General features: G+C 39.2%; 1 protein-coding gene across 3 annotated transcripts in view; it reads right to left on the bottom strand.

Moving 5' to 3' along the window:
• Positions 1-16,009, bottom strand: part of EPT1 (ethanolaminephosphotransferase 1) — a 36,803-nt gene that overhangs the window by 6,534 nt on the left and 14,260 nt on the right. For all 3 annotated transcript variants that reach the window (XM_006767491.2, XM_015566374.1, XM_015566373.1), the window contains 6 exons: positions 14,904-14,978; positions 10,756-11,018; positions 9,214-9,322; positions 5,490-5,538; positions 2,783-2,963; positions 1,561-1,743 (listed from right to left, as the gene is read on the bottom strand). In XM_006767491.2, the coding sequence (XP_006767554.2) occupies positions 1,561-1,743; positions 2,783-2,963; positions 5,490-5,538; positions 9,214-9,322; positions 10,756-11,018; positions 14,904-14,978 (860 nt within the window). The remainder of the gene's footprint in view (positions 1-1,560; positions 1,744-2,782; positions 2,964-5,489; positions 5,539-9,213; positions 9,323-10,755; positions 11,019-14,903; positions 14,979-16,009) is intronic.

Genomic DNA, 16,009 nt, shown 5'->3' on the forward strand with positions numbered 1-16,009 from the left:
AGTAAATTGGGTTACTATTTAGCAATTTCCTTGACAGAATATGCTATTTTAAAAATCATAATTATGTACATACTAAAATATGTAAAATAATTAGAAAATAATGCTAAAGTGTGATGAAAAAGAAAACAAACTACATGGTTCTGATTTTCATTTTATTACATCAATCTTCGTTCATTTGTCCTGAGACTGAGACAGGCCAGCAAGCCAGGACAAGCAGACTAGAGAAACTGAGGTAGCCGAACAAACTGACAGAGCAATTACAGCAGATACAGAAGGTCCCTCCCTAGACATAACATCGAGGCCTCAGCAGCGGTATTTCAGCTCCAGGCCCAAAAAGCAGCAAAACCTGTGGGAGAATCCAGGACCAGCTGCAAAGACCAATGACCCCCGGCCCTGACAATGACCAATCAGTGAAGACCATGACCCTGAAGGAGCACACCTAGAAAACGGATGAATATTATTCTGCTGAAACCCTCCCCTGAGATTCCCGCCTGCAAGAAAGAGATAAAAGCCTCAAGACAAAGGACCTAGCTCTCCCTCTGGGGAGCAGCTCCCCCCATTCCCGTTCCTCTCTTCTCCCCTCCTCTCTCCCCGCAAAGGCACGTATCTCCTAAACTTGAAGGGACCCCAGGAGGATTATAACCTAGGGAGCAATGGGCAGCGGCAGTTCACCCCAGGATAACCCTCAACCTGTTCCCAAGTCCCCTTTTCTCTGGTTTCCCGGAGAGCTACTAGAGCCCAGCCTAGGCTCTCCTGTTGCTTCTTCTACACTAAGAAGCCCTTCTTTGTTTCACTGTCCCCAGCTTTAATAAAGGTTCCCTCACAGTCACCTGGACTCGTGTTGTGGCATTTTCCCCAGATGAGGTCAATAAGCCACACTACGTGCCGGCCCTTGGCAGACCCGCTCAGGGCCAGGTCCCTTGAACCAGAGACAAGATTGGTCTCTTATTTTTAGAAGAGAATGTTATGGTTTGCATAATGTTTCTTAAATCCTTTCTCTTCTCTATTTCCCCTTATTTATTATTTCTCTTGATGAGAACTCAGAAACAGCATAGATAAAGTAAAACTTCAAATAATGCAAAAGCCTTACATCAGAAGTTCTAACCTCCTTACCACATGCAGGGGGAGGAGAGAAGGAGACAGTGCTACAAAACCAATTCCAGTTTCTCTCGAAATTATAGTAACGAGCAATAAAAATGCCCCTAGAGCTAAAGTGTGCAGAGAAATAATCAACAAATGGGATCATCTCATCCTATATAATTAAAAGCACAAAGGAGTTTATAATTCTATTCAACAAGAGAATGTTTTACATTTCTACCAGCTTAAAAACAAGAACTGACTCCTTATAATTATCCAGCTTTTAAATTATTTGTAGTTATTATAACATACTCATTAGAGAAACAATATTTAAAATGACACACCTGGATATTATAAAACATTTAGAGAATATACCAAAATTCTCCTAGCTACTAAATAAGCAAACTTGCATTTACAATTTTCTCTCACTTTCTTTCTTTTCCTAAGAACCAAATGGAACCAGTTTCATTCTCAATTACTCACCACTCGTACTCCATAATGGATGTGGGCCAGAGTGAAAGCAGCTGTTATTGTATATAGGAGAATGCTCTCAATATAAGAGGCGACTCCTAAGTTTACCACCACGACAACCAAGAAGAGAGGAACCAGCAACCAATTCAAAGTTGGACATCTGGTATTGCTCATTTGACAAACAATCAGCTGACACTTGAAGTTAGTAAAAAAAAAAAGCGGGGGGGGAGATAAAATTTAATTAGCAAAACACTTCCAAAACTTGTCACACCAACATTTAAGAAGGATTCAAGTACCCGAGCCAACACATTCACATTACATTAAGTTCAGCAGTCCCAGTGATCAGAGCAGCGGCCAACTGGATCTCTGCCCCCAACCTTCAAACCTGTGGACCCGCAGACCACGTGCATGTCCGGAGTGTAGAAAGGATGCCACAGAAGGCATTCTTCCACTAGATAATAGTGTGGGTAAAAGTTTCTCCCAATTTTAAGACTCTTTGTGACCTTAAAAAATTTTTTTTTTCAAAACGGCCTCCCACACAACTAAATTTCTCATATTATCATATTAACACCTCAAACCTCTTTGGCTCCCTTTACTTTCAACACCTTACTCAAATACAGCTTTATTCATTCATAAATACTTTAATACATGGAAATGTAAGCTCAGTGGCTTAGAAAATAAAAAAACTTATTAAGGACCTGGCCTGAGCAGGAGCACAGGGTTCCCGGCTTCCATAACTATCAGGGTCTTTTCTCAACTCCTAATTTTTAAAAATATGCTGTATTTGTTACCTAGTTTATAATCCCATGTCCTTAATTTAAAAATCAGTTGGTTAAAAAAATGTGTGGGGGTATGTGTATGATGTGTTTTCTCTCTCGCAAAAACCCGTTTCAAGCTCCCTAAACTAATCATTAGATCTATAGCCATTTCAATGACACTGTTAATTTTTACAGTCTGAAAGGAATTTAAAATTATTCCATGAATTCTTCAGCAGGCAACCAAAACAAAAAGCTCAAATACGCTATGGTTCCAAAATACTACTGCCGTCTCTAAATCCTATTGGTTTCAAAGGAAAAAAATAATTTCTGCCTTTGAGGTTATTATTTTCTCAAATTTTGAATGACAATATCTTTAAATTAATATCTGCTTATTCTAATCTGTATAAGGTTTCTCAAATTATCAACTGTCATATAGTCCTTATATATATTAAGATTTTTAAAAGAAAAAATCTTACTGTGATATTGGCAAAGGCTGTTCCAACCATAAAGTAGAATACTCTAGGATGCATCTCTAAAATATCGGAAGGTGACTGGAGAATCCAGGCTGTAGACAAAATGAATAGCAAACATGGAGAAAAGAAGGGGACCAGAGCTTCATAGATCGAATTGTGTTTCAAGCTGTTATTTTTATAGCTTCTGGAAAAAAAAAATCAAGTAATACAAAGAACATTATTACGTATAAAACTTATATTATCCTTGTATTTTATAGTTTTAATGTACTTTCAGACTTATTCCCTAATTTCATACTCACCACAGTCCTATGGCATAGGTAACAATCAACATTATTAACCCCATTTTAACAGACAGGTTAAGTGAAGATGTGAGAATTTAAATTTACATAACTTGCCCTAGCCGACTTGGCTCAGTGGATAGAGCGTCAGCCTGCGTACTGAAGGGTCCCAGGTTTGATTCCGGCCAAGGGCACATGCCTGGGTTGCGGGCTCGATCCCCAGTAGGGGGTGTGCAGGAGGCAGCCGATCAACAATTCTCTCTCATCATTGATGTTTCCATATCTCTCTCTTCCCTTCCTCTCCGAAATCAATAAATAAATATATTTTAATAAATAAATTTACATAGCTTGCTACCAAGTGGCAAGGCCAGGACTAGAACTTCTGACCTAGTCCCATTTTTACACCTGGAATGTGAAGATGAAAAAAACGTGGTCTTTGTTCTATGACAGTGATTTTCCACGGGTGTGCCACAAGAATTTTTAAAACATACGATACCTGGCTATTTAGTCAGGGGCACTGACCTCTTTTCCCTTAGGTTGTCAAATTAAAAAATGGCAACCTGCCCGGCTGGCATGACTCAGTGGTTGAGTGTCGACCTATGAACTAGGAGGTCACCATTCGATTCCCTGTCAGGGCAAATTCCTGGGTTGGGGAGCTTCATCCCCAGTGTAGGGTGTGCAGGAGGAGCCGATCAATGATTCTCTCTTATCATTGATATTTCCTTTTTTTCCCCCTGTGTGGGATGGTTGATCTTGAGCCTGCAGGGAGCAAGCTGGCTCCAGACTTCTCCAAGCCCACATTTCTTTGCCTCCAGTTCTTATGTGTCCAAAGACGGAACCACAGACACACCTTTGTAGGAGGGTTCATCATTGATATTTCTCTCTCTCTCCCTCTCTGAAATCAATAAAAAAAATATATTTTTTAAGTGACAACCTGAAACCTATATAATTTTATTAACCAATGTCACCCCAATAAATTCATTTTAAAAGTTAAAAAAAAAAAGACAACAGACAACACAACAATAGCCGTCTGATGTGAATGAATCAAAATTATACCTCTTTTTTTTTTTGTCAGCTCAGCAAAAAAATATTTTTTTTGGTGTGCTGGAGAATTTTAGTAATTAGTTTATGGGTACCATGAGATAAAAAAGGTTGAAAATCGCTGTTCTTTGAGATTATATTCTAATAGGAAAAAGAAAATGAACATAAAGCAATACTATAAGAGGACCTCACAGTGAACAGAGCTTAAAGTGAGAAATAATTCACCTGGAAGATTCTGAAATGAGACTGCTGATAGCACTCTAGCATCTCTAGGCACGTTTGCTCATCTGAACAGAGCCCCAAATTCTAGCCCTGGTTCTGCCACTGATTGCATGCCCTTGGCCAAGATGTTGCCCAATCAAGACCGCACCTTTAGAAGATGAGGAAGAAATGACTCAAATAATCTCTGTGGCCTTCAGAGCTTTAAATTTTATGGTTTCTATGAATGACTCTGCAATAAACAGGGAAGATTCATAGAGCTTAGCTTGACATGGACAGGATTTTGCAGACAGCTTTGAGAGCTGAAGGATGAAGGAGGAAGTACAAGAAAGTTTTCAAATAGAGGAAACAGCAAGAGCAAAACTACTGAGGAAGGAAAGAGCGGAATATATTCAGGTCACAAAAAGAAATTCAGTGAGGCTATACAGGGTGGGGAAGTGCCTAGGTCAGAAAAATGAAACTCCCCTTGGGCAACTCCCCTCCCAAAGCCTACCATCTCCCCAGGCAGGAATTCTATATAATGCTATTTTAGAAGAGCCCAGCAGAGGTCTAGAGTTTGGTCCTAAACTATACAAGTTCAGAAGTTTTCATGTGTGTGTTTTTTATGATCATGCTAAGTAAACTTAGAGATAATCAATTTATAAAACAGAATGTAAACATATCAGCCCGGCCAGTGTGGCTGCTCAGTGGTTGAGCATCAACCTCTGAACCAGGAGGGTCATGGTTTAATTCCCGGGTTGAGGCACATGCCAGGGTTGCAGGCTCATCCCCAGTGGGGTGTGTGCAGGAGGCAGCTGGTCAATGATTCTCTCTCATCAGTGATGTTTCTCTCTCTCCCTCTCCCTTCCTTTCTGAAATCAGTAAAAATTTATCTAAATGCATCCATATTCAATAGGAATACCTTCCTGTGGATTCACTCACACAAAAAATGGCAAATTAGAAGACTGTTTGGTGAGCCTAAAATTGTAGCAAAAGAACAAGAACAAGTAGTTTTGTGCTATGGTTGAAGTGACTACACAAGCCATCATAAATATACTAAATTATCCTAATTTCCTTCTAGATTCAAAATACAGATTTCACAACCTTTTCAAAATATCCAGATTCCAAAAGGAGAGATCTTAAAATTCATCTAAATAACAATTTCTTATCCAATTACAAAATGAAATACTTACTTGTAAAAGTTTAATAAACTCATTGGAAGAGTCACACATAATGCACAACCTAAAAGGAAGAATATTTAAATCATCAGGATTATTATTCAAGTGACTTTTATGATAAATACATACAAAATATGTAATATTTTTAGACCCAATACTTTTTAGATTCCAGTTTACTTCTGTAATGAAATATAACCCTTTTCTGAACAATATTTACAAGTGGAAGAATGGCAAGACAGTTTGCTGATTCAAAGCAGACTTCAAGGAGCCAGTAGGAGGCTAGTTGAATAAACTATGGTACATCCACACAATAAAGCAATAGGGAATCTCAATGGAGAAATGAAGTGTAAAAAAAAAAACAAATGGAAAATCTACAGTTGAAAAGTATAACTTAAATGATAGGTTCCATGAAAAATCCACCAGATAGCTTAAGAAGCATGGGAGATAGCAGAAGAAGAAAAAAGCAGTAAGTAAAAGACAGATGAATAGAAATTCTACATAATAAAAGCCTAATATGCTAAGTGCCCAGTCAGCTGTTCAACCAATCAGAGTAATATGCTAATGATATTCTAAGGCCGCTCAACCGCTCCTATGACATGCACTGACCACCAGGGGGTAGATAGTCGACCAGTCACTATGATGTGCACTGACCACCAGGGGGCAGACAGTCGACTGGTCGACCAGTCGCCATGATGTGCACTGACCACCAGGGGGCAACCAGTAGGTTAGCTTGCTGCTGGGGTCTGGCTGATCAGGACTAAGCGAGATGGGCCAAACACACCCTAGCACCCTCCCACAATCCCTCCCTGGCTCCAATTGTGCACCGATGGGGTCCCTTGGCCTGGCCTGTGCCCTCTTGCAATGCAGGACCCCACAGGGGATGTCGAAGAGCCGATTTCAGCCTAATCCCACAGGCCAGGCTGAGGGACCCCACTGGTGCACGAATTCGTGCACCGGGCCTCTAGTTATGTAATAAAAATATAGGGAAAAAAGATTACAGTAAAATTAATAAAGCTTCATAAAAATCACCTATGGGACAATATCATGAGAAGCAATCTAACATACATGCAAAAGAGAGAGACAGGAAAAAAAATCTGAATAAACTGTGGTTGAAAACTTCCCATATTTAGTCAAAATATTAACTTACAGATCTAACAAGCTCAAGACCAAGAAGAACAAACAGAAAAGAAAACCACACCTATGTATATCACAGTCAAACTTTTAAAAGATAAAATGACACATTACATACAGGGTGACAATGATGAAAGAGCTGGCTCAGAAACACTGGATGCCACAGGACATTAGAATGACATATTCAAGGTGGTGATGGGGAAACTAAGGCAAAAATCAAAATATGTTCACATAAACAAAAACAGAGAATACAATGCTATCGGACCTGCTCTACAAGAAATACTAAAAGAAGTACTTCAGACTTCTCAGGAAGAACACCATATTTTAAGTCAGATATTCAGGAAGGAATGAAGTGCAGCAGAAAAGGTAAATAGCTGGTAATTATAAGAGAGTATCTATATATATAAAAGCCTAAGCGACCAGCCGACTAGCCAACCGCTGGTAGCTATGATGTGCAGTGACCACCAGGGGCAGACGCTCAACACAGGAGCTGCCGAACGACAGCAACTTTGCAGAGTGCACTCTCGCACTCCGGGGCCCCTCAGGAGATGTCAGACTGCCGGTTTCAGCCCAATCCCCACAGGCCAGGCTGAAGAACCCCACCTGCCGGAGGGGCCCCGCTCACTCCGCAGACGCCCTTTGAGCCCCAACGCCACCCCAGGTGTGGCCGGCCGGGAGGGACTGCATGACGTTAGTTCCAGGGCATGCCAACCCATCTCGCCCAGTCCCACCCCACCGGCCACCTTCTAGTTAATTTCCTTTCAATGTGCACGAATCCGTGCACCGGACCTCTACTATGTTATGAATAACCCAAGGGTTATGGGGTAGTTATGCGTTAGAAACAAGACTGGCACTTACATTGAGAACTATTAAAGCCAGGTGATGGCACATAGGGGTCTATTATATAAAAGTAGAAAGAATAGGCCTAGCCAGTTTGGCTCAGTGGATAGAGCACTGGCCTGCGGAAACAAAGGATCCTGGGTTTGATTCCAGTCAAGGGCACATGCCCAGATTGTGGGCTCAATCCCCAGTAGGGGGCATGCAAGAGGCAGCTGATCAATGATTCTTTCTTATCATTGATGTTTCTACCTCTGTCTCCTTCTCCCTTCCTCTCTCTAAAATCAATAAAAAATAAATAAGTAAATAAACAAACAGAAAGAATAGAAAAAATATAGATGCTTAAATTTTTTTCATAATAAACAACAGGGGCGGGGGACTAGGGAGGGGAATCTTGCTTTGTTGGTGGCCTGTATGTTGTACCCAAAGAAGGTAACCTTCCATAATAGCAGACAGGAGCCACTCCACCTCCTACCAACCTTTGACCATTCTTTGCCTAACCAGAGGCTCTAGTGCACCCCAGTCACCCCAAGACCAGCACTACTAATTTTATTGGCAGAAACTAAGTAGCTTAAGCACTAAGTCCCTTCTGTCTATTTGTGTCTACTCAAATCTACTACTGGAAAAGCTACTTCAATGATTTGTACAAAAACATGTGGGCTTTTATTTCAGAGGGAAGAATTCAGATAAACTTATAAATTAGAAACAAAATGGTGTTTCTCTCTAAAGCACTCACTTAACATTCAAAAGCATATTTCATATTATCAGAGAATTCCACCTAATCTTTACACTCAACATTTAAATGTAAAATGCAAAAAAATTTTAAAAAAAATGTAAAATGCAACAAACTGCCATATGATAAGCTGCTTAAATCAAAAGATCCACTACATGATGGGAGATGAAAAATAGTTAGCCTTGTCAAGGGATGGTAATCACAGTTTATGTAGTTACCCAAAGGTGAACATTTGGCAGATTACAGCAGGGTTCCTAAAATATCTATGGTTCAGAGCCATGAAAAGGGCCCAAACCACTCTTTTTCTGAAAGCCAATGCCTAAGGCACCATCTTCTCAGCTGTTTCTACACCTTACCTACTTCCCCTTCCATTACCAAGGTTCATCAATACGGAGACAGGGTTGTTTTTTAGATAAGGAAACAGCAATAGCCAATAAGTAAGCTTTTTTTACTTCTACAAAGGTCTTTAGTGCTACTCCCGATGCCCCAACTAATCCAGATTCATCTGCTTTTTGCCTCTTGCCCTAGAGACACTCTCCCTTAACTCAATCGTCCTGTAGAAATCCCCTTCAGCTAAATCAAAAGGGAAACATTTTCATGGCCAAAACCTTTACCTCGCATTCAGTAGCATGAGGAGGATACCCGAGATAAACAGAGGCCCAATTCTTGGAGTGGATGTATTATAAAGTAATCTCTATTCTTTTTCCTACAAACTAATAATCAAATTTAAGATAAGTAGAATATCTGTACCAAATGTCACCTACATGTGCATCCTCCAATACAACCTAGATTACTTTAAATCGTTTATAAGTTTGTGTGATCTATTTTGGTATTTTCTCCTCAAGAACAGCTTGATGCTGAGCAACAACAACAAAAAGATACACAAAGAAACCTTATTTTTCCTTAATGATTAGGCTGAAATCCTATAGGGTTATAGGACTGTCGAGAAGGGGGAAGGGTGTTGCTGCTTGTTATAATCAAACACTAGCTTTGATAACAAAGTGATGTTAAAACAGGCTTCAACATGGGGCTTCTTACCAATAATCATTGTAGTGAATAGGTCTCTATATAAGAAATTAAACAGGAAAGGTTCATACCAGGCCTCAACTCCCACAATCGCAGTCACTATGTAGACAAAAGAAATAGTCTGGAAGGAAAATGCAGACAAAAAGCATACAGAGGCATTAACAGCTGGAAAGATCAGGGAATCAATGATGCTTTATGCAGCATAAAACTAGTCAAACAGTTTTAGCAAAAGCAAGAACTATGCTTAAATTTGATATTGTGGCAAGTCTTCTTGCCTCTAAAAATATGTTTTTCAGCCAACAATGCCATAAAATAACTTCTAAACAATGCAAGCAACTGGCCATCACTTGGAACACCTTAAGGCACCTCATAAGCTGGGTAGGCCATAAGATGATCCAATTTGCCCACTTTCTTCTTCAAAAACATTCCAACTTCTGGCTCTTTACCGGAGCCTTAGGTGCAAATGGGCAAAATGGCAACACAAAGAGCATGATTCCAAGGCAGGGAGAGGTAATAGCAAGCCTATGAAGTAAGAAAAAACAAATCGTGCTACTCACTGAAAAGTGGGTGACAAGAAGAAAAAGCCAATAAATATGTACATATCTTTTCTTTTTACTTTTACAAAATCAACAGTTAAAATGGAAGCTTATTCACTTAAGACCAACTGTTCATTTTTTATGTAATAATGGCATTGCATTTGTTTCGTTTGTTTAGTTTTTACAATGTTTTGATTTTTTTTATAGAGAGGCAGGGAGAGGGAGAGGAACATCAAGGTGAGAGTGAAACATCAATTGGCTACCTCCTGTATACTCCCCCCCCCCCGGGACTGAGCCCACAACCCAGGCGTGTGCCCTGGCCAGGAATCAACCAGCAACCTTTCGGTGTACGGATGACACCTAACCAACTGTGTTTATGTTTTTCAAAGAGAGCTCTGGCCGCCACGGTCAGGTGGCTCGGATGGTTAGAGTATCATCCCTTACACAAAAAGGTGGCAGGCTTGATTCCCAGTCAGGGTACATACCTTGGTTGAGAGTTGGAGTCGGAGTGCATACAGGAGGCAACAGATCGATGTTTCTCTCTGACAGGGATGTTTCTCTCTCTCTCCCTTCCTTTCTCTTAAATCAATTAAAAACACACACACAAAAAAAATATTCTCAGGTAAGGATAAAAATAAATAAATAAACAACTCTAACCATTAAGAGATTAATAGTAAAATATTTATCATATAATTTCAGGAATTTCCTTTAAAATAATTGAGCAGGGGGTGAGGGGAGATAGGGTATACATGAAACTAGATTGACCACGTATTGATAACTGCTGAAGCTATGTAACAGGTACATAAATAAGGGTTCATTCTACTATCCTCTTGACTTTTGAATATGTTTAAAATTCTCCATAAATAAATTAAAAATAATATAAAATGATTTTTTAAAAAGCACACATCAGTTCTAATTTTTTTTAAAAAGCGTAAGGGCAATAGAAAGGAATGATAAGAACTCCCCCCCCCCCCCAATTGATGCAATATTGAAAATTTCAGTGAAAACCCATACTTACCACCTGGCTAATGTCGTATCCCCACGGCAGGAAAAGAACTCCTGTGTTATACTTTTCCCAGTGGGACAGGATGAAAGAAAACAAAACAACCCATAGCAGCAGGTAAAGAACAAAAACACTGACACCAGAAGGTCCTCGTCCAAAGATGGAATACACAGTGACAACAAAGTAAACACATGACCAACTGTCTAGGCCATGGTCAAAAAGCTCCCCTAACGGGGTGCTGGAATTGGTTCTGCGGGCTTGCTTTCCATCCACACCATCTGCAACAAAACACATTACCACAGGAGAAGGTCAAATCTTACTAGGATGGAGAAAGACTTCTGTAATAAACTGTATTAAAAAATCAGCATATCACAGGAATGTTAACTAATTAACATACAGCTACCAGCCAGTACTATAAAAATCTAACCTTTAATTCCTATAACTCAAAGATTTCACAAATAAAATAGAAATTTTAATTGTAATTTCTCTAAGTTTAATCAAACCTCAGAGGAAAGGCAGGGGAGGGTGTTGTAATACTTTCAACAATAAATATTTTTAATAGATAAATATTAAAATTAAAATGTTGTATCACACTGAACGGTGTCAGTTTTAGAGGAGGAAGCATTCTAGCTCTGACGTTCTCCAAATCTGCCTAACAACGGAATTGCTCCACTAGCCACACATTCCCAAGCCTCCAGACAACATTCAGCAGTTACTCATTATAACTCATCTAACCACTCCTTGCTCTAGGGTCCAGAAACACTCTGTACTTCAGTTACAGCACCCATTTCATCTTGTTTGTTAGCACAGTCACTTCTTCACAGCGCTACCGCCTCCACAATTGTAAGTGCTTTCAGAAAAAAAAGCTATGCACATACTAAGTTTCAGTAAATGTAAGGATGTATAGAACCTATGCACTGCACTATTCTCAATTTTGTAAGGATTACAAGAATCTTAGAATAAACTACGTTTATGTTTACAATTGAGAAAGGAGAAAAAACTGGTCATTAAAGGCAGTGTATCGCACCACAGAACATACAGAAAAGGGACAGGTTCTCTTCAGGTAAGACCTCTAGAATGGCTTGGAAGACAGGATGAAATCTGAGTGGGGACATACAGAATGAGTTGGGTTTCAGTAGACAAGAGATAAAGGAGTATGCCGTTTCAAGAGGAGGGAGTGCTACCGGCAAAAACACCGGGACGGAAAAGCACATGCCTGTTCTGAGAAAGCCAAGCAGTTTAGTCTGACTAGAAAGTAGTATGTGAAGAGGGCGGTACACAGAGGCTAAAAGGGAGATTTGGGCCAATTTAAAAGTTTTAGGGAGGAGGAAGGGCTACGAAAAGTATGTGAGCAGGGGAGTGACAAGGGTGAAGTCAATGAAGTGTTTCCGGAAGATTCCCCTGACATCAGTGTGAATGACAAGCTGGAAGAGGAACAATTAGTAAACTATCACTGCGATGGAATGCGGTATGAATGAAAAGCTGGGGACTGGTGAGATATAAAATAAAAACGACAAGGTAACCAAAAAAGAGAGGTGAGGCCAAAGGACAAGAAGACCATCTCCGAAGGTCCCAGTCTGGGTAACACTGCAGTGGAGGTGTTAAGTGAAACAAGGAAGTCGGTAGAAGGAACAGGAATGATAGAAAAGATGCGGAGTGCAATTTCAGAGGCTGAAACTGAAGTGCTAGCAGGGTATCCACACGGTAATGTCAAGCAATTCAACCCAAGGGCACTTATTATTAGTAACTCAAGATACATAACAGCTAGCTATAAACAAAAGAGTCATCTCAACAGTGTTAAGAATCGGGATTACCCAGAATATCAGAAGAAAGTTAAGGATAAAGTATAATAGAGCACTTTCATTTAAGGGCAGAAACAGAGGAAACTTGGGGGTGAGGAAATGAAGGAGGACATAGAAAGAAGGGGGGAAAGGAAGGAAAGAAGGGAAGGAGGGAGAGGGAGAGGGAGAGGGAGAGAATGGTAAAATCTAGTTAAAAAAGAAAATTCTGAATTATAAAAAATTTTCAAAAGAAACAGTTTTGATAACTAAGTGCACTAGAATTAGGCTAACTGTAAAGATTCCTATTTAGAGAATTAGAAATTCCTTATAATTACTGTATCGCGTTTCTTGCTCACCACAGTATTACCCCAGTGCCCAGCTCAGTTTGTGACAAAGAAGGCTTTCAAAAATATTGAAGGAATATATTAAGGATGAATGCCAAACTCCTGCCCAAAGACTGCAGTTCTCTCTTATATAAGGTCTTAATGCCCTTAAGTAGCTAAAATATTTCCTAAGACTTTTCTCATTATTTGCTGGCTTATTTTCCTATTTTCAGTGCAATTCCTATGAGTTATAATAAATACTGAATTCATGAATTACACACTAATTAGGTTTTGTGCATCTTCTCACTGAACCCATTCTAGCTCCACAAGTCTAAGGTCTCAATATGCTTCAGAGTGGGGGTTTTTTTAAGAAAGGTAACTCAGGGAATATGTTATGTATCAGTGATGGCGAACCTATGACACGCATGTCAGAGGTGACATGCGAACTCATTTTTTTGGTTGATTTTTCTTTTGTTAAATGGCATTTAAGTATATAAAATATCAAAAATTTAAGTTTTTGTTTTACTATGGCTGCAAATATCAAAAAATTTCTATATGTGACATGGCACCAGAGTTAAGTTAGGGTTTTTCAAAATGCTGACACACCGAGCTCAAAAGGTTCGCCATCACTGCTATATATTATCAAGAAATCCAGTAGGACCTAGAGCAGCATGCTGTGATCAAACACATTAATATTTCTGCAGCAAAATGTAAGAATAGTCCCACTAGTAGAATAAAAGATTGTAAATTGCCTCAGGTTAGTTCAAGATACATTTTGCAACAAATCATGGTAGGTCAGGATTTTTGCCAGAGCTGTGGACCTGAGACAGGTAGATTATATAATATATCACAAGGCTCTTTATGAAATGCTAAATGTTAGAAGTTAGAGGGTTAGAGGCCACAGGCCAGCTTCACCTTTCCTAGAAGTAGGCCAACTCCTCCTGCAGTCCTGGCCAACCACGTAGCAGAATTTTAAAACCTTCTCATCTTGAATAACTTGATGTCTGGAATCCTCTACCTAAATATGTAAGTAAGCTTTTTTCTTAATTCTTCTAGACTTCACTTTCTCCGTTCCCCAAACTCTGGCAGCTCTGGTCATCCACCATAATTATGTACCCGATTATACTGGTTTTATGGGTAAGGCCTTTTTATCCGAAGAGGTCTAAGCAACTTGAAGTCAGGGTCTGCTACTTCACAAGCATTTAAAAACTATCTACTCAGTGCCTACTATGTTCTAAACTCTGGGAACACAGCAGTGAAAACAAAGTACCATCCTCCTCAAGAAACATATTTTGGAGCAGACAGACAACAAACAGGTCGGCAAGTAAATGGCTACCAGGTCATATGATTTTAAATGCTACGGAGAAAAATAAAGCAGGAAAGGATATTAAGAGAATTCAGGACAAGCCATTCAAGATGATCCAATGAAAAGCATTCTTGGCGGAACAGACTAGGCGGACAGGGAAGCCTAGTACAGCAGACTTCCCTGACCACTCCTTTCCCCAAATAAGAACTGACCACTGGCCTATTTGTTCTCCCACTGTGCTCTACATAGGACCTCTCAGTATTCCGCAGTCATTTGGTATGTCAGCACTGCTTCCCAAACTTAAGGCAAAAATAATGTCTTATTCTGTAAACTGGCAAATATTTTTTGTAAAGAGCCAGCTAGGACATAGTTTAGACATTCTGGGCCATACAGTCTCTGTTGGCAACTACTCAACTCTGCCTTTGTTGCAAGATTGCAGCCATAGACAACATGTAAAGGAATGAACACAGCTGTGTTCCAATAAAAATGTACTTACAAAAACCGGCAACAGGCCAGTTTGGCCCACAAGTGATAGCTTGCCAACTCCTATCTTACCCTTTAAATCCCTAGCAATGAACAACAATTCTTTTTCACAGAGAAACTCAAAAACATATTTATTAAATTGAACAGGATATTAATAAACCCTAGTTAAAATGAAGTAAGCATAGGAGAAAAAGTTAACTTAGTGGTTGACTATCTTTGCTGACAGATTCACCAGCCACTGACTAAGGAGGGTATTTGCCAATTTCTTACCTAGAGTGTAGGCAACGAAGTTGAGGATGCCCACCACAATCCACACCCAGCCAGGAACATGTTTGTGACCTGGTGCTGCAAAGGAAAGCAACTCAGAGTGTAATACAGTCTAAGTACCATCATTCTTACCATGGTATATATTGTCAGATAAAACAAGTTTCTACTTATTAAATAGAAGCTACAATACTGTACAATATATTTTGAATACAGAACTAGGTAAATATTAAAAAATATCAATAAACTCTGGAAAAAAGAAACAAGAACTGTGCAACCCCTCAAACAGTCGGTATTTATTTTGAGCTTAAATCATAACTCACGACTGATTATTCATCTTAAAAATCTTATGTAGAATGAAAAATGTCTTTAGAATTTAAAAATGCTTGTGTTTAATCTGATCCTCATTGTTTACAAATATGTATTGAGCCTTCAACCTATATCTCTGCATTAATTAGCTAAACAAAAGACCTTTTGATTTGGTACAGATAGGTGACCTCAAGTGGATGATTCTGGCATCAGAATCACAATGAAATGTCTGGACCTCACTTTTACCCCCTAAGATAGAACAACTTAGAATTAGGAGGCCTGGGTTCTAGTCATGCCTCTGTAACCAATGAGCATTGTGACCTAAATCTGTCATTTAACCTCACCTGTCTTTCATTTCTCAAATATATTGGGACTGAATGGTTGATCTGGTCCTTCAACTTATATGCTTCGGGAAAATATATATAATATTTACATGTTTTTAGTTCTCTTAATAACTAAGTATTCTTATTTAATTTGAGAAAATAATATTTCTAGTTAGAAAGTAAACTTTTGAGGCTGTCCTGAGGATTAAAATACAAATTTGAAAAAACACAGTATCAAAACCAGACTTAATGAAATTTAATCTTACTTATTATTCATATAGTACTTTATAATCTTCCATTACCATTTTATTACATGTACAGAAGCTATGGCTAAAAGTTTCAGTTGATAAAGTTAGGTGTATGTATACAGAATGTCTATAACAGCAAAACTCCTAAGTGTTTCAAACACCAAACTTTCCTACAAAAACAATGCTTTCAGTGATTGTTAATTTTTCCAGGTTAGTCCACAAAAGTCTGCTG

The sequence above is a fragment of the Myotis davidii genome, unplaced genomic scaffold, assembly GCF_000327345.1.
Source record: "Myotis davidii unplaced genomic scaffold, ASM32734v1 scaffold238, whole genome shotgun sequence".
Classification (NCBI taxonomy): Eukaryota; Metazoa; Chordata; class Mammalia; order Chiroptera; family Vespertilionidae; genus Myotis; species Myotis davidii.